A 19,936-nucleotide genomic window follows, 5' to 3' on the forward strand; every position below is an offset into this window, starting at 1 on the left:
TTTCTTCCAAATTGCAAAAACTCCCAAAACAAGTCCCCTCTTTTTCTTCAGCTTTTGTATCAATTGCTCTGATTCTGGCTATGGTCTTGCCTAGGACAGACTAGCACTCCTAAGCAGGCAGGTAGGTGTGCTTAAACATCTCACCAAAATAACAGGCTGTCCACACTTCCATAGCACAGTATAAGCTTTAGTAGAAAAAACAGATTCAACAGGTCAAAATTGAGCACAAAACTTCCAGAAAGAGAGAGAGAGAAAAAAAAGTAAAACACAGTTCTAATGCTGAGCCTGCCATGCCCCATCATGGAGCCTTTGTGCACAAATCTTTGCATTTAAAAAAACCAACCCATCCAGAATAAATTTTACAGCTTTGCAGCCTTACACTCCATTCCCTCATCAGGCAGGTCTGGCAAGTTAGAGTTGTATCCAATCCAAGGGCTCTCCTCATCTGATTCCTTTGTTACAAGGCTAGGCTCTATGGCTTCCCCTTCTTCCATGTCTCAGTCAGATACCTTTGCATGGGACTTCTCTTTCTTTCAGAACACTGTTCCAGAGGGAAGGCTCTGTGCTCTGCTTTCTTCTGACCAGGAAGGCTCTTGAGAAAGAATTCTAGGTACAGTGCTCCTTCCTCCTCTAGCAGAGACAGTCCTACTCTTAAAGGACTCAACACCGTTATAACAAGGGTGAGCGTTTGTGCTTTTTAAAGGCACAGTAACCTGGCTAGGGTTGCTTGCAGGATGTTTCCTAGCCTTTGGATACGTTACAGTTTTAACTCCTGTGTTCCAAATAGGGCTAACTTGCTCTTCCCTACGATTGTCGATTTAATTAATAATTTGCTTCTAGTAGCTTTGCACACTAATGGGTGTTCGATGCAGTATTTAAATAATTTCATACTTTCCTGAAGAATTGTCTTATAAGGGTGTAGTGGAAGGGAGAATTATCCATGCTATGGAGAATGTTTTGTGGGGTTTCACAGCATTCTTCTTGGACATATATTGTTTAATTTCTATTTACAATAAAACGGTAAGTTTATTAAAATATTTAGGGCTCCTTTTACTAAGCTGCGATAGCGTTTTTAGCACATGCAGAATTTTAGCACACTACGTGGCTAGAACTAACGCCAACTCAATGCTGGTGTTAAGGTCTAGCGCGCTAAAACCGCTATCACAGCTTAGTAAAAGGAGCCCTTAGTATTTTTTTTCCTTTTCTTATAAAGATGATATAGTTTTTGTTTTTCTAGAGAAGTATTCCATAGCTAACAAATTTTTGCTTATGGATAGTGATGTTATGAATATGCGAGTATATATGATTGGATGAGACAACATGGACTTAAGATAAATATAGGGAAATCAAAGATCTTATTGGTGGGGAGAAAGAAGTATATGAAGCCAGTAAATGTTCTGAAACATAGCTGAGTTGAAAGGATAAAATACCGGAAGCATATATTGGCTGTTTTAACACTGTTAAGGAAAATACTGTTAAGAATATAAGAATAGCCTTACTAGGTCAGAACAATTATCTATCTAGCCCAGTAGCCCATTTTTACAGTGGCCAATTCCAGTTACTAATACCTGACAAAAACCCAAATAGAAGCAACATTCCATGCTACCAATCCAGGGGAAGCCACTCCCCCATGTCTGTCTCAATAACAGACTATGGACTTTTTCTCCAGGAAATTGTGCAAACCTTTCTTAAAACCAGCTACGTTAACCACTTTTACCACAATTTCTGGCAACACATTCCAAAGCTTAACTATTCAGACTTCCGGTTTGGGCTTAGACATCATGATGTACTGTTTTTAACACTCTGCATATACTTTGTATTCTACTATTACTCTTTCTACTGTCTTTATATTTTATTATGAACTATTTTTCTTCTTAGAATGATGCATTCCCCCTTTTTGATTCACCTAACTCCTGATTTCTCCTGCTTTTGTTATTATACTAGCATTCCTGGATCTAGGCTCAGATATTCCTTCTGATTAACAGTACCCTGCTTATTTGATGAATTTTATTGTACTGTTATGTTCCCTCTGACCCTCTTCCTTTATGAATTGTTAGTATTATCATGAACTTTGGGTTAGATATTCCTATTAATTAACTGCACCCTACTTGACTGATGAATTTTGTTTATTATCCTGTTCCTGCTATTCCCACATCATGATGTACTGTTTTTAACACTCTGCATATACTTTGTATTCTACTACTACTCTTTCTACTGACTTTATATTTTATTATGAACTATTTTTCTTCTTAGAATGATGCATTCCCCCTTTTTGATTCACCTAACTCCTGATTTCTCCTGCTTTCGTTAATATACTTGCATTCCTGGATCTGCTCACTAATTACCAGCACTGAGATATCCTTGTATGATCTTAATATGTTGATGATATTTTTTTTTTTTGCATACCTTTTTATGACCTACTTGTGCTGTACACATATGGTGGGGCTGGATACTAAAGCTGATGATGGGTCTGTGTTTATTCTCAGGGATTGATTCTACAGGCTGTTTTGTTTCCTATTATGCCTGTTACCTTCCCTTCGATTCTTCTTACTGTTGGAATCTCTTTTTTGACCTGTTCCATTATTCTGTTCCTTTTAATATTTCCATGACTACTGTTAACTTACCTTTCAGGGTTGAAAGGTATATTACTTTCATATTTACCATTGTTGGTATTTACTTTCCTTTTCTGTATAATCATATGACTAAGAAATAGCTGCTCTGATACAAGTTTTTTGTTATGTTATTGTATTACTTACCATTGTTGGTATCAGCATTATATCTCCCGGCCTTATAGTGGTTTGCTTGTTGCCTTGCCACTGCTTCTTAGGCAAACTGGCACTCTCTGCTCCCTTCCTCTCCTCCTGGAGGTGGTTCCCTTTACTCACTTATGGAATTTCTTTCTCTCTTACTTCTTTTCCTTGTTCTTTCTTGGGGCGGGCATCCCCTTAGGGGATATACATCTCATACAATTTCTACTACACTACTATGACATCCATTAGGATCGCTTCCTGGAATGTCAACGGTATAAACCAATCCTTAAAATGCAAGAAAATTATGGACTATCTTAAACTAAAAAATTATGATATTCTTCTTTTACAGGAAACTCATCTTAATTCTAAGGACTGTTCCCTACTCAAGATTCCGGGTTTCCTCACACACATATTTTCTCCAGCATTTCATAAGAAAAGAGGAGTTTCCATCTTGCTTAAATCATCTCTCCAGGCCAGTATCCTTCATCAATCTTCAGATCTTGAGGGTCGGTGGATAGTTGCCACGGTACTCATAGGGGATATTAGACTCTCTCTTCTCAACCTCTATGCACCAAACATTGATACTCCCTCCTTCATGTTAACTCTGCGAGATACTCTTTTAAATTTTTCTGATTATCCTCTGATAGTTGGTGGAGACTTTAACCTTCCATTGGATGTCCTTTTGGACAGACAATCTCCATCTCCCTTTCGCATCCCTAAAATGTGGACTGAACTTCATCACATCATTACAGACCTAGGTCTTTGTGATCCTTGGAGACTTTTACATTCCGATGAGCGCTCATTTACATTTCACTCTGCTCCTCATCGGTCTTACTCCAGAATCGACTACTTCCTCATCTCCAAGTCTCTCCTTCCTCAACTTCGAGCCTCCACTATACATCCTATCATACTATCCGATCATGCTCCTATCAGACTACATATTGAATTACAGCATGTTCTTCCTAAACATATATGGCGTTTCAACACCTCGCTTCTTTCAGAATCCACTTTTCAAAACAAAATTCATAGCTTTATTTCTGAATTCTTTACTAACAATATTCCTTCTACTCCTTCTTTCAATACCGTTTGGGAGGCTTTTAAAGTAAGTCTCAGGGGTGAAGTGATCAGTTTTCTAGCATGGAAACGGAAATCGGATTTATCTAAACTCGACGCGTTGGAACGAGATATTTCCATATTGGAAAAACAACAAGTTCATGACAAGCTTGCTCAGGTCTCCCCGGAACTTATTCAGAAAAGAGTTGAATATAACTTACTCTCTCGGCTTAAGGCTCAAAAGGATTTTCTCATTTCTAAATCCGGTATGTACACCTCGGCCAACAAAGCTGGTCGCTCTTTAGCTCGATATTTGGCCAATCGTAAGCAACGCTCGAGAGTTGCTGCCTTGAAGAAGGAAGATGGCACTTCTGTCACTGATGATGCTTCTATTTCTCAAATTTTCACTTCCTTCTATGAGAAGCTCTACTCCTCTTCCGTGGATTCTTCCACAAAGTCTACTACTACCTTTTTCCATAACATAGTACACCCTTCTCTATCTCAATCCCAGGCCTCTTGCCTTGGAGCACCTATTCTGGAATCAGAGATCTTGAAAGCTATTAACTCGCTCGCCTCTCATAAATCTCCAGGGCCAGATGGCTATCCAATTGAATTTTACAAAACTTTCTCTAGTGATCTCGTTCCTCTGTTGAAACAACTTTATGACTATCTATTTTCCTTCCCAGATGATCAAGGGAATTTTACAGAGGCGCACATCATTGTTCTCCCCAAAACTGGGAGGGATGACACTAATGTAGCTAACTACAGACCCATCTCATTGCTAAATACTGACTGTAAAATTCTGGCGAAAATCTTGGCCAGATAAAATTCTGGGTCTCCTTATTCACCCAGACCAAGTAGGTTTCATGCGAAACCGTTTTATTGGAGACAATGCATGCTCTTTTAACGCTATTCTTGATTTGGCTCACTCCTCTGCCGATCCCCTGATTGCGATATCCTTAGACGCTGAGAAAGCCTTCGACATGGTTGAATGGAATCACCTATTTGCCTCTCTATCATGGTTCGGTTGTGGTCCGGATTTTGTTGATTGGGTTCGGATCCTCTACGCCAAACCTTTTTCTAGACTGAGGATCAACGACTCTCTTTCCTCTCCTGTCTGTCTTCATAGAGGTACACGCCAGGGTTGCCCTCTTTCTCCTCTTCTCTTCAACTTAGCTCTTGAACCTCTTTTATTAGCCATCCGTCAACATCCTCATCTCCTAGGTGTACAGGTAGGGTCTTTACAGGTTAAAACTCTGGCTTATGCTGATGACTTACTTGTATTCCTCTCCAAACCGGCTTCCTCTATCCCTATATTGCTTCAATTGGTTTCGGATTTCTCTTCAGGATCGGGCTACCGTATTAACTGGGACAAATCCGAAATTATGCCTCTTAACGATGTCACCTCTTTATCTGATTGTGGTCCAGTCTCCTTTCGTTGGGCAGAATCCTCCCTGAAATACCTCGGAACTCTTTTTCATCAGGATGCTGATACTATGATGTCCATCAACTTATCAGCTATAGCTACCAAAGTGGATGCTCTCTTAAAAAGGTGGTCTCCTCTTTCAGTGTCTTGGTGGGGGCGGCTGGAAGCTATCAAAATGACCATCTCCCCAATTATTAACTACTATCTCTCCATGCTGCCTAGATTAGCCCCCAAAGCTTTTTACAAATCCATGGAGAGCAAACTATCGGAATATCTTTGGAATAGAAAACCCCCTCGCATATCAATGAAAATTCTTAAATCATCCAAGGAGGATGGGGGGGGTGGGGGGATTTCCTGATTTCTTTCTATATCATGTTGCAGCATTACTTCGCTACAGCTCTATATGGTTACAGGATATGGACCCGAATAATGACTGCGCTGCCTGGGTTCACATTGAACAACATCTTACAAACCCTATTCCTTTATCTTGTGAGCATGGGGCATTGACGCCATTTGTGAAAGCTTCAGGTTTGAAAATAATTCTACATGCAAAATGACACCAGCGCAAGGTTTTAAAATTATAACCAGGATTTATTGAATTATTGGTTCTATTTTCCCATTATTAGATCAAAAGAATAGCATAATTGCTTACGTTGCGCTCATGGGAGATCATCATCGTGGCCAAAGACTGGCCTTCTCACAATGGTCTCGTCTTTCTATCTCATTACAGTCTATTATATAACTTTTGGTTTAGTGACATCATCAAGTTTGACGACCAATAACATTTCTATGGGTGGTCTTAAAGTTTAGACAAAGAAACATTCCTCCATGTTTAAAAGTTAGTCAAAGTTTCAGATGATTTCTGAATTAACATTAACATTCAAAAGAATTCACAATTATTAACATGGTAAATTCTCAGTCCTTCCATGCTGACAAGTTCTGAGCCTTAAAGGAAAAAAAACTCCTAAGCTGACAGATTCAAATTGCACAGCCTTACACAGAAATCTTACTCAGGAGAAAAAGGGGGGGTTAAATCCCCCTCTCCTCTTCCTGAAGCGTGGGCTTTCAATGCCCCCCTTTTCCCTATTCTTGAGACTGACTCTAATCACTTCCAGATGTTGTGCTCAAGATTTTTTTAATGTTTCTGCTTATAAAACCATTTATATAAACCATTTATATTTTACATTCATGTTACCACATATCACATTCAGGGGCCCCAAACATTCATAATTTCATTCATATCTTGGCCATTCATACTTCATACATTTTATATCTCAGTTTGGAATATGGAGTTTTCCTAACTAGCCTGAGCACATCTGTTTTCAATTAGAACCACGAGGCTAAAGGCGGGAAGCTGAACAAAGAACAGAAACTATTCACTGGCACAAGATGCTGGCCTAAGACAGGACAGTTATAGTAAAGAACCTAAACTGGACTCCATGTCTCATGTAGTCATGATTTCCACTATGATTTAGCTCAACAGCAAAATACACAAAAAAACACCATTCTTTTCCTTATATTAATCTTTAGTGTGTTTTTTCTTCTGGCCTTAGCTACATTATATTTAAATGTTTTATTCACCTGTTTTTCGTACGCTTCTATTTGGGCGTAGTCCTTAACTAACACAGATGTTTGTCTAACTAGAATTACCCAGAACCATATGAAAAACTGGCGCTACAAAAATACTGCACTATCATGCTTCTGACATCCATTGCATCGTACCATAAACAGCACGCTAGCCACCACGAGCCACGCGCCACGCGCCATGCGCCACGACTCAGTCCCCTCTTGGATATTACTGAATTTATGAAGTAATATTCATAATTGAGCTCGTGGTCTTATCTGTGGCACTGAGGTTTACTCTGGGTACGGTTCTTCTTATGGATCAGTGTGTCTGTGCAAGTATATTCTTTTAAATGCCAATTAGATAGCAAAAGCCAGAAAAATGTACTACCTAGGCCTGCAACGGCAGGTGCCTAGAAGATCTTACCCAAAGCGTACTTGAATTCTCTAGTGAGAATGCAAGCAAATCCCATCCACTATTCTAGATAAAACCCATCTAAGTGTACATTTATGTAAGTTGCTGTCTAAACCATATCATATAGGAAACTTACCATTCCAGTGGTAGTCAGACAGTGTCTGTTCTAGGTGCAAGTACAGTCCTAGAGCAGAGACGTCTGTTGTTTTATTCATAGAGGTATTCATGAAACTCCAGTACTTTTAAAGTTTAAAAGTCAGAAAATTTAGAGAAAGTATAGTTAAAGAGAAATAGAACCCTAGATTTCCCTAAGATAAAGAGAACCTCAGTATTACCTAATTAGTCCCTATGCTCAAAAGTGTTATGTTATAACATCTTGGAATTATATTAATAAAGTGTAAAATAATGCACAGTGTTAAGAAAACCCAAATATATGCTTAATATGGAAATGTACTCATGTGCAGATAATGCATGCACATTAGATATAAGTTTTCTTTTTCTGTGTGTGTTGTAGGAACTTATTTCTCAAATTTAAATTAAAATCATTAAAAGGACTGATGATATTAGCTGTTAAACCCAATTAAACAATATTGTGGCACTGTGTTACAGCTTAGAAGTTGCCACTGTGTATAGAAATACAGTCATATGAAATAAAATTTAAAATACAGGATACACAAAATATTTTCTGAGAACAATGCATGAAGACAATGATAAAGAAAATACAGTTATTAATACAATATCAGAATAAGTCTATGAAATTATGCAAAAGCATAATTAAAGTTCAGAAGCCTAATTCAAATGAAATGATTTAAAGTAACGTGGTTTAAGATAAAGTCTGTTTTTTCGTTCAAAATTTTTTTATATGAGTCCAGAAATGTCTTTTGCAAATAGTTTTAGCAACTTGTAAGGTCGGAGTCTCTAAATTAATTTCAGTGAAATTTAAATCATGGCTTTAAAAAGTTCATGCTGCAACGTTTTCATAATTCAAGCTTGGCTTTTCTGTAACTATGGAACTGCTTTTCTTTACTGGTACTGGTACAACTGAAAGGTAAGCACAGCTCATTAGTTGAAGACAAAGGAACACCGAAATTCCCGCCGAAAATTCAGCATCGGAATTTTTTTTTTTTTCTCTGTGTTCTCCACAGCTCTAGTGGTGGTATGTGGTACTGCTGGTCAGTGTAAATCCTGGAAGGAAAGCACATGTTCATTAACAAAAGAACAAAGAAAAAAACACATAGCACGTTATCACGTTATCCCCTCTGCAAACTGTACTAATTCTTGTATTGCAGAGCCACATTCTCTGTGTTGAATTGTTGAAAGGATTCAAAGAAGGTTCTTAACTGAAACACAAAACATACAGATTAAATAGACTTTTTTCAGGGTCCTGTAGTACCAAAATTGGCCACAGGAAAATTTAAACATGCAGACACATTCTCTACATGGTAAAATTAGACTTTCTTTTTTTCTAACATCAGGGAATTATTCTCAATTCCATATTCTTTATTAGGTTCCTATCCTGAAGAGCTTACTTGTAAAAAGTAAGCAAAATTTCAATTCCGAATTCATCCACTTACATAAAAGTTTATTATAATTGTTCTTTTCCAGTAACAAGGTTAACAAGCCTTTTGTTTCACATTTATTTCGATTTTCAAAAAAAAATATAGGTACTTAACCTCTACTTTTCTTAATCTTTTTATTTTAAACTTCCCAATTTAATTTTAAAATGTATTTAAATTTAATTACTCCCTAATCATACATTTCAGGCAATGCACAAGTTTAAAAATACTTTATAAACCATGCAGGGGCACAAAAATTCATATTCAAAATTAATTTGAAACACTGAGATAAAACACAAAGGCAGGGATTTTATTTTTCCCTTATGCACACTTGCCTGCTTTTAAGCATGGTATCTGTTTTTTGGAATAAATCTTTTTCTTTTCCACAAAATTATCCTTTCATTCCCAAGTCCAGCAGAATTCTTTTCTCTTCTCCCATCTTCCCTATCGAACTTCTAATTAATACATTTCACAAGCTTTCTTTCCACATTCCTGTACATTCCTTCTACAAACTATCTCCCTGCTTTGAAACAGCCAAACATTTAAACGATCTAGCTATTCAAATTTTCTTTTCCTTTTCAATTCACTTTCTCATTTAAATATCACTTTCCAATTCCTTCAGATCCTACAGTTCTGTTCTTCCAACATTCTATCCAACATTCTAATAACCTTTTTAAAATATAAAGAAACAAGGGAAAAATTCAAGCTACATAACGTCTTTTTTTTTTCTTGTACAGAGCCCTTAGGCTACAAACAGCTTCTGAAACTCTCCCAAAGTACCTCCATTGTTCCTAACACCGCAGGGATCATTCAGCTATGTAAACTCTGCTCTCCCAATGTTTTCCTGAACATCAAAAACAACTTTGAATTAACTTCAAGTGCCTTACTAAACAATTACCCGGCTGATCGGAACTCCAACCTGCATGCATTTCCCTGTTAAAGTTTTATCGGAGAGAGACCACATTGAATCCTGACATTCACACTACATAAGCCACGGATACATAGGATTCAAACTACCAGTTCTCAATAAACCCTTTTAATATGCAAACAGACTTGCTCCGAGACTTCTCAAAAAAGAAGAATCAAATTCGTTAACTAACTCGTATATAAGCAAATACCTGTTGGAAATCTGTAGCCCTGAGACAAAGGACTCCATTGCTGCTATTCCCTCCCCCTCTTTCCTCCCCCTTCCCCTCTTCCTGGTAATGAACAAAGGAGAACACGTGATAGCTCTGTAGAAGGCATAGAGGGAGGAAAAAGGTGGGGGTGAAAATCCCCCATTTGCAGCCCGCTCTTTCAAACAAAGAAAACTGAAGGGAACGGGAAGCCATTAACTTTATTTTTCTTTTTCCAGAGACAAGAGAAAAAGTTAGGGCAAAGCAAAAAAGACAGAGAGAGACAGAACTGGAGTTTAGAAAGACAAAGCTGAGAAACACAATTTCTTTTTTCTTTTCAAAGTAGTTACTTCAGATAGGCACTGAAAATGCACAGAGGGAGACAAAGAAAAGGGGGGGGGGGGTGCCCTCAGCCCGTTTTTTCAAACAAAGAGACGGGTGAGGGAAACTTTTCAAAGTCAGATTAAAACAGACAGTTTTCTTTTTCACAGAGAGAAACAAGTTAGTTCAGAGACAAAGCTTAGACACACAGCAGGAAAGAACAAATTTGTTTTTTTTCTTCAAACTTAATAACGCATTTTCAAACAAGCAAAAACTTACGTTCACAGAGGAGACCTGCTCTCTACTGGGCACTTTTTTCTTCTTTCAGACGGGCACTGCTCAGTTTAAAAGCCAGATGGAAAAATGCCAGCACTGCAAGGTTTTTTCTTTCTTTTCACAACATTCTTTCTGTGTTACTTTTATTTCTAATTTTTTCTTTTTCTTTTTCCATTAATATTTAATTTCCACTAACTTCATATCCCTCTACCCACAAATTTATGTACAGATATATACAAGCAGGATGCTCAAATAATTTTTTTTTTTTTTTTTTTTATTATTTTTAATTAATTTTTTTTTTATTAATTTTTTTTTTTTCTTTAAACAGGCGTAATACTCACAATTTTCCAGTTTTCCGGTCCCGTTTTATCTCTAATTTCCGCCATATTCCTGCGCAGCCAGTCAACCTGTGACTACCTTTAGTTACACAACCATGCGAAATCTCTAAATTTCCTAGAGGTTCCATGAATAACCTATAAGCTTTTTCAAGGCGTCAAATTAGTTTAGTTCCCGGGTTTCGCCACCAATTGAGCATGGGGCATTGACGCCATTTGTGAAAGCTTCAGGTTTGAAAATAATTCTACATGCAAAATGACACCAGCGCAAGGTTTTAAAATTATAACCAGGATTTATTGAATTATTGGTTCTATTTTCCCATTATTAGATCAAAAGAATAGCATAATTGCTTACGTTGCGCTCATGGGAGATCATCATCGTGGCCAAAGACTGGCCTTCTCACAATGGTCTCGTCTTTCTATCTCATTACAGTCTATTATATAACTTTTGGTTTAGTGACATCATCAAGTTTGACGACCAATAACATTTCTATGGGTGGTCTTAAAGTTTAGACAAAGAAACATTCCTCCATGTTTAAAAGTTAGTCAAAGTTTCAGATGATTTCTGAATTAACATTAACATTCAAAAGAATTCACAATTATTAACATGGTAAATTCTCAGTCCTTCCATGCTGACAAGTTCTGAGCCTTAAAGGAAAAAAAACTCCTAAGCTGACAGATTCAAATTGCACAGCCTTACACAGAAATCTTACTCAGGAGAAAAAGGGGGGGGTTAAATCCCCCTCTCCTCTTCCTGAAGCGTGGGCTTTCAATGCCCCCCTTTTCCCTATTCTTGAGACTGACTCTAATCACTTCCAGATGTTGTGCTCAAGATTTTTTTAATGTTTCTGCTTATAAAACCATTTATATAAACCATTTATATTTTACATTCATGTTACCACATATCACATTCAGGGGCCCCAAACATTCATAATTTCATTCATATCTTGGCCATTCATACTTCATACATTTTATATCTCAGTTTGGAATATGGAGTTTTCCTAACTAGCCTGAGCACATCTGTTTTCAATTAGAACCACGAGGCTAAAGGCGGGAAGCTGAACAAAGAACAGAAACTATTCACTGGCACAAGATGCTGGCCTAAGACAGGACAGTTATAGTAAAGAACCTAAACTGGACTCCATGTCTCATGTAGTCATGATTTCCACTATGATTTAGCTCAACAGCAAAATACACAAAAAAACACCATTCTTTTCCTTATATTAATCTTTAGTGTGTTTTTTCTTCTGGCCTTAGCTACATTATATTTAAATGTTTTATTCACCTGTTTTTCGTACGCTTCTATTTGGGCGTAGTCCTTAACTAACACAGATGTTTGTCTAACTAGAATTACCCAGAACCATATGAAAAACTGGCGCTACAAAAATACTGCACTATCATGCTTCTGACATCCATTGCATCGTACCATAAACAGCACGCTAGCCACCACGAGCCACGCGCCACGCGCCATGCGCCACGACTCACTTGCTTACCATATATCTCTCCTTCCGCTCTCCCTTGTAAATCTATTACCATCTCTGCAACTCTTCAGGCTATACAACATTTTGATGACTTTTCTAATTCTGACAGAAGACATACTTTGTCTGCTCCCTTGTGGTACAACTCATTCAAAATAGATAATAGTTTCATTCACTGGCATTTATGGATTGATAAAGGTGTATGGTCATTGGGTCAAGTAATGAACAAGGAAACCCTCTTGTCCTTCTCTCAGATTATGGATAAATTCAATCTACCCCCTTCACAATGTTTTCACTGGCTTCAACTTTCTCATTGCTTGAAGAAATGTTCTCCTTCTATTTTCACCTTCTCTCAAATTTCCCATTTAATCACCCTATCTCAGCAGGGCTTTCTCCTAGGACAGCGATGGCGAACCTATGGCACGCGTGCCAACTGTGGCACGCGAAGGCCTTGCAGCTGGCACGCGCAGGGCCACCATCAGGGCAGTACTACCAGGGGTGCACAGGAGAGAGAGCTGAATGGGGACGATGGGGGACCCGCGGGATTAAATATAACTCGAGCCGCGAGGCTCGTCTTCTACTCCGACTGCCCTGCCACTCACACAGCCGATCGGAAATCTTCCCCGACGTCAGCGCTGACGTCGGAGGGAGGGCTTAAGCAAAGCCCGCCCTCCGACGTCAGCGCTGACGTCGGGGAAGATTTCCGATCGGCTATGTGTGCGCGGCGGGACAAGCAGGAAATAGAAGACAAGCCTACGCGGCTCGAGCTACATTTTGCTGAGAAAGTTGCTAAGATGGGCTGGGAGACAAACGGGGAACACAGGGGGAGGGAGTGCGTTTTGGACACAAGGCATGAACTTGGGAGAGAGGAAGGGAGGGAAAGAGATGCTGAGGTGGGGGAGGGAATGGGTTTTTGGACACAGAAGGCATGGACTTGGGAGAGAGGAAGGGAGGGAAATAGATGTTGAGGTGGGGGAGGGAATGGGTTTTTGGACACAAGGCATGAACTTGGGAGAGAGGAAGGGAGGGAAAGAGATGCAGAGGTGGGGGAGGGAATGGGTATTTGGACACAGAAGGCATGGACTTGGGAGAGAGGAAGGGAGGGAAAGAGATGCTGAGGTGGGGGAGGGAATGTGTTTTTGGACACAGAAGGCAAGGACTTGGGAGAGAGGAAGGGAGGGAAAGAGATGGTTGTGTACACGGGGAATAGAAGAAAGGAGAATTTTTGGTCATAGGGAGGGAGTGAGGTACAGACAGTGGCATACCAAGGTGGGGGTGGGGGCGGTCTGCCCTGGTTTTACGCCCCAAGGGGGTGCACAGCTGGCCACCCTCCAGTGTTCTCCCTAGGCTGGCAAACTGCGTCTCTTTAGCCACTTGAGTGCCACCGCCGCCATTGGGAACAGGCCGGTGTCAAGTTCTCCCTGCTTTTCCCTGTGGGGCCAACCAACTCTCGCCACCCGCATCAATTCTGATGTCGGAGAGGACGTTCTGGGCCAGCCAATCACTGCCTGGCTGGCCCAGAACGTCCTCTCCGATGTTAGAATTGACGTCGAGTGGCGAGAGTTGGTCGGCCCCGTGGGGAAGAGAAGCAGGGCGAACTCGGCGCCGGCCTGTTCCCAATAGCAGCAGTGGCAGCCTATTCCCCAGTGGCGGTGGCAGCATTTTCCCAATGGTGGTGGCTTAGGGGAGGGCAAGGAGAAAGAAAGAAAGGGGGGGACAGGGAGCCAAAAAAAAGAAAGAGGGCTGGGTGAAACAAAGAAAAATGGGGCACGGAGAGAGAGAGAAAGACAGACATACAGAATGAAAGGGGGTATGGAGAGAGAGAAAAAGAAAGAAGGGGGCAGAGTGAAACAGAAAAAGTTTGGGGAGGGAATGAGGTCTGGAGGAGAGAAAGCATACAGGAGGCTGAAAAAAGGGAAGAAATATTGGATGCACAGTCAGAAGAATAAAGTGCAACCAGAGACTGATGAAATTACCAAAGGTAGGAAAATGATTTTATTTTCAATTTAGTGATCAAAATGTGTCCGTTTTGAGAATTTATATATGCTGTCTATATTTTGCACTATGGCCCCCTTTTACTAAACCGCAATAGCGTTTTTTAGCGCAGGGAGCCTATGAGCTTCAAGAGCAGCGTGGGGCATTCAGCGCAGGTCCCTGCGCTAAAAACCGCTATCGCGGTTTAGTAAAAAGGGAAGGGGAATATTTGTCTATTTTTGTATAGTTGTTACTGAGGTGACATTGCATAAAGTCATCTGCCTTGCCGTGCTTTGTGTTTTTAAAATTGTATTGTTGGTAGATCATTTTGACTTGGCCACAAAGGTAAGGGGGAGGGAGGGGAGCTGCTGAAAGAGTCTACCTTGACGTGGTTGCAGGCTTACAAATCTTTTGGTCAAAGAGTGCGGCGACAGAGAAAAGTATGTGTGTATTCGGCCCATGAATGAAATCATTAAAACATTATAAATTGCCAATAAATTGAAATGAAAACCAAAGGATTGTGAATCAAATTGATTCTCTGACAATACAAAGATTCCAACCTTTAAAAATGATGTTACATAGTTCAGGCAACTTTATAAAGAGTTTTTAGATACTAAAATCTTGTTATTTAGGTTTAATTGACGTGCTGGCACTTTGAGGAAATTCTTTGGTTTTGTGCGGAAGTTTGGGCACATTTGACCTCTCTCTTCTATAAAGAACCTAGATCGCATCTTTACCCCAGATCCAACAGGACCACTGACACTTGGGCGGCCTTTATCACTTGGCATGGCTCCGACAACGATTGGAAACGATATTTCTGTAAAATCATAGCCTCAGCTAGCTTGACACAATCTCTCTACTTTTTAGCATACCATGTTTTCTGGACACCTCACAAGATGTTTCGAGCTGGCCTTAGGGATTCTAACCTTTGCTGGCATTGTTCTGCAGAACTTGGCGATCTTCATCATATGATTTACGCCTGTCCCATTCTCGCTTCATTCTGGTCTAAAGTTTGGGGACTTATTCAGCGTATATAAGAACATAAGAACATAAGAAGTTGCCTCCGCTGAGGCAGACCATAGGTCCATCCTGCCCAGCGGTCCGCTCCCGCGGCGGCCCATCAGGCCCATTGCCTGAGCAATGGTCTATACCTATCTATACCCCCCAATCCCTTTTTCTTCTAGGAATCTATCCAAACCTTCTTTGAAACCATTTAATGTTTTCTTGTCTACAACAGCCTCTGGAAGCGCGTTCCATGTGTCCACCACCCTCTGAGTGAAAAAAAACTTCCTAGCGTTTGTTCTGAACCTGTCCCCTTCAATTTCTCCCAATGCCCCCTTGTGCTTGTGGTGCCCCTTAATTTGAAAAATCTGTCCCTGTCTACTTTTTCTATGCCCTTCAGGATCTTGAAGGTTTCTATCATGTCTCCTCTAAGTCTTCGCTTTTCCAGGGAGAAAAGTCCCAACTGCTTCAATCTGTCGGTATATGGGAGATTTTCCATTCCCTTTATCAGTTTGGTTGCTCTTCTTTGTACTCCCTCAAGTACCGCCATGTCTTTCTTGAGGTACGGCGACCAGTACTGGACACAGTATTCCAGATGCGGCCGAACCATTGCACGATACAGCGGCATGATGACTTCCTTCGTCCTGGTCGTAATACCTTCTTAATGATACCCAGCATTCTGTTTGCTTTCCTAGAGGCTGTGGCGCATTGCACCGATGCCTTCAGTGTTGCGTCTACCATCACTCCCAGGTCTCTCTCCAGGTTACTAACCCCTAGTGGTGTTCCCCCCATTTTGTATGTGAACATCGGGTTCTTTTTCCCCACGTGCATGACCTATCACATCTGAATTCACTTTTGACATTCTCCTCTTTAGGGCTCTGGCAGTGATAGATCCGCTTACCTCTAGTCAACAATCTCTCCTTAACATACTGATTGCCCTTACGATCCAAATGATCCTCCATAACTGGAAATCTGCAGATACCCTTAATATTGTGTTTTGGTGGAACTCTGTTCTCATGATTCATTCATACGAGATCAAAGCGGCAGAATTCTCTAATAGATCCCCGACCGTATCTCGCATTTGGGAACCTATACAACACTTCTCTTTATAACCGTTGACACTCCAGATGACTCTATTAAGATCTTCTGTACTTTACATTTGTTCTTTAATTGTTTATTATGGATGTTGATGCCCGCCCTACTTTCCTTCTTCTTGATTCTCTCCTTCTCTTCCACTCACCTAGTTTATCTACTTCAAACCACCGTATCTCTTTCTTCCTTCTCTTTCTTCCTCCTCTCCAGAATTATGATACATCTGGCATTGGGATATCTTGGTACCTTAATATTGTTAGGATGTTATATGATGCTTCTATGTGCTATGGTACTAGTGGTTGTTAATGCATCATTTCTTCATTGTCTGTTATTCGTTCTCAATGCATTCCTTACTGAATATTTTCGTGTTTTGTTTTGACTTTGAAAATCAATAAACATATTTGAACTCAAAGCTTAACTATTCTTTGAGTTAAAAAATATTTCCTCCTATTCATTTTAAAAGCATTTCCTTTTAGCTTCATCGACTGTCCCTTAGTCTTTGTAATTTTTGATGGAGTAAAAAATCAATCCTCTTGTACCTTTTCTACACCACTCAGTATTTTTTAGATTTCAATCATAGGAACTCTATGAGCATCGGGAGCTACGCGGGCCATTCAGCGCGGCTCTCTGTGCTAGAAGAGGGAGTTGGTCTTTCCTCCTATGAGACGAGTTCCATGACCATCCCCTTTATCATCTTTGTCACTCTTCTTTGAACTTTTTCTAGTTCAACTATATCTTTTTTTGAAATAAGGCAAGGTCACACCATGAAGCAATACACAGGCATTATAACAATCTTGTTTACCTTCCCTATTCTAATAATTCTTAGCATCTTGTGTGTTGTTTTGACCCCTGCCCTACATTGGGTAGAAGGTGTCAGCGTATTATATACAATGACACCTACATCTTTTCTTGGGCGCTGACCCCCAAAGTTGACCCTAGCATCTGGTAACTGTGATCTGCGTTATTCTTCCCAATGTGCATCACTTTGCATTTGTCCACATTAAAATTTATCTGCCATTCTTTGTGCTCTCTATTGATGGATAATGATGCTTTTGAGATATTAGTAAGACCTGTGAAGAAATGAGTGTTACTGATGTTTTTTAAGTTGGTTTAATAATAATAAGGATAATATGAGATTGTGTTTGTATAAAGTAATAACTTCTCTGTATGTTGTTAATGAGTGAAGTGATTATTCTCTTGTACTCTGCTTTGAGCTATTGGTTAATGCCCAAATTAATTTAAAGTTACTCTATTCTTTTCAAAGCAATTGAATGAACAATTGTACCAAAATTCCCAGATGACAGAAAATGTATCACTTTTAACTTAACAAAAGCAGTGTGGCCTGCCATCTTAATATGTAGGTTGTTTCAATGTGCTGCAAATATATTCCAGTTTATATTCCCAATGAGGCTTTCCATGGTATATAGTTTCTGCAGCTTGATGGAAGCTGGCCTAGAACAGGGGTCAGCAAACTATGGCTTCCAAGCCAGATATGGCTCTTCTCCCATGTGGCTACAGCTGTTCTCCTATGGCCCTCTCATTGCAGCTCAACTCCACAATGACCCCTCCCCCCCCCACTCCATTATATATAGGTCAAAGCTGCCATTTTAGAAGGCAGCTGTTAGGAGGCAGAAGTGAAAAAGCTGCACTCTGTCACAAAGACCCCACTGAACCACCAGGTAACTCGGTAGGACTGGGAGGAGGGAACCTACCTATACATGGCGGTGTAGAGATGGGCGTGGGAATTATAGGGTTGAGTTGCTATAAGAAAGCCATGCTCCTACCTCAAAGATCCCCTTGTTGGACCCAATACCTATGTAGGCCTTTGGGGGATGGGGAATCTCAGGGTTGGGAGGGCAATCTAAGAGTTGGGGGCCTGCAGAGGGGAGATAGCCTTGGCAATGGGTTGGGGGGAGGGGAAGGAAGAAAGAAGGAGGGAGGAATGAGAGGGGCAGAGATCTGCGATGGCTTGGAGAGAAGAAAGAGGGGAGAGAAGCTAGACCTTGGGAAGGGACATGAGTGTGAGAAACCTGGAATATCTCAAACCCCCTTCTCTACCTATTGTGGCTCTATAAATCTTGGGTCAAAGATTTAGGATAAAATGGCTCTTTGCTGTAGAAAGGTTGCTAACCCCTGGCCTAGAATAAGGGAGCCTCCAAATTTTCAGACATGGACCCAACTACTTTAACCTTGAAGTAAGATGCAAAATATATCTTCATCACATGTAAGGGCTGCATCCTGTCAAAAAGACACCACTGAACCACCAGGTACCTCGGTAGGCCTGGGAGGGGGGAACCTACCTATATATGGCAGTGTAGACAGGGGCTTGGGCATTATGGGGTTGAGCTGCTACAAGAAGGCCATGCTCCTACCTCAAAGATCCCCTTCTTGGACCCAGTACCTAGGTAGGCCCTTGGGAGAAGGGGAATCTCAGGGTTGGGAGGGCCATCTTAGGGTTGTGGCCTGGAGAGGGGAGATAGCCTTGGCAATGGTTTGGGGGGAGGGGAAGGGAGAAAGAGGGAGGGAGGAATGAGATGTGCAGAGATCTACAATGGTTTGGAGGAGAGAGAAGCTAGGCCTTGGGAAGGGAAGTGAGAGTGAGAAACCTGGAATATATCAAACCCCCTTCTCTACCTATTACAGCTCTCTAAATCTTGGGCCAAACATTTAGGTTAAAATGGCTCTTTGCTGTAGAAAGGTTGCTAACCCCTGGCCTAGAATAAGGGAGCCTCCAGATTTGCAGACATGGACCCAACTACTTTAACCTTGAAGTACGATGCAAAATATATCTTCATCACATAAACATATCTGTTTTACTTTCAGAAACATGGATACAAAAATTTATACAAAGTGGAGATATTAAAGGTTAGTTTTAAAACAAATTTATGGAATATATACACAGTTACCAAGGACCACAGCAAAAGAGTAGTACTTAAGGACACTTGATATATACTGACTAAGTTAGCAGGCTTTGCTACCACTTGTAGTCACTATGATCTACTGTGAGAATTTCAGTGGCCTGTATTTCCTACTATGGACCTTTATAGTAGACTTCCTTTAGCCATAATAATGTGAACTTTAAAACTTGTTGACTAGAATCTATTAGGCTGATATTGAAAAGATTTGTCTGGGTAACTTTGATACACAAATATTTGTAATCAAGAATTTCCTTCTTTTGACCAGATAAATTTTGTCAAGTAAGATTTTTAACTAAGAGCCCTTGGAGAAGTAGTGCTTTACTTTAACTTCAGCAGTTGTTCTTGTTTCCTATAAAAGAAAGGTGTGTTTCTTAACCTGTGACTCTCTGAAAATGTTATGCTGAAGGCTAGTATGATTAATAAATAGGAAAAACCTTGAATAATCACAAATACCCTGTTAGTTTTACCCGGCAGAGGAATAATAAAATTGGAGACAAAGGGTCTTTTGTGCAAAAGGCATAGAGGCATTGAATAAGTTTCCCAAGAAACTGTAGGGAGAATCTTCACTGTTGAACTTCAGAAAAAGCTTGAAATCAACACTTCATCCTCCTTGGATTAGATGAGGGATGGATCGCTTATTTATGTGGTCAATATGATATTTA

General features: G+C 40.2%; 1 protein-coding gene across 1 annotated transcript in view; it reads left to right on the forward strand.

Annotated features, from left to right (window-relative positions):
- LOC117368880 overlaps window positions 1-19,936 on the forward strand; it is a 499,867-nt gene that overhangs the window by 106,259 nt on the left and 373,672 nt on the right. The window contains exon 9 of the mRNA XM_033962624.1: window positions 19,180-19,221. Within this exon, the coding sequence (XP_033818515.1) occupies window positions 19,180-19,221 (42 nt within the window). The remainder of the gene's footprint in view (window positions 1-19,179; window positions 19,222-19,936) is intronic.

Source organism: Geotrypetes seraphini, chromosome 11 (genome assembly GCF_902459505.1).
Source record: "Geotrypetes seraphini chromosome 11, aGeoSer1.1, whole genome shotgun sequence".
Classification (NCBI taxonomy): Eukaryota; Metazoa; Chordata; class Amphibia; order Gymnophiona; family Dermophiidae; genus Geotrypetes; species Geotrypetes seraphini.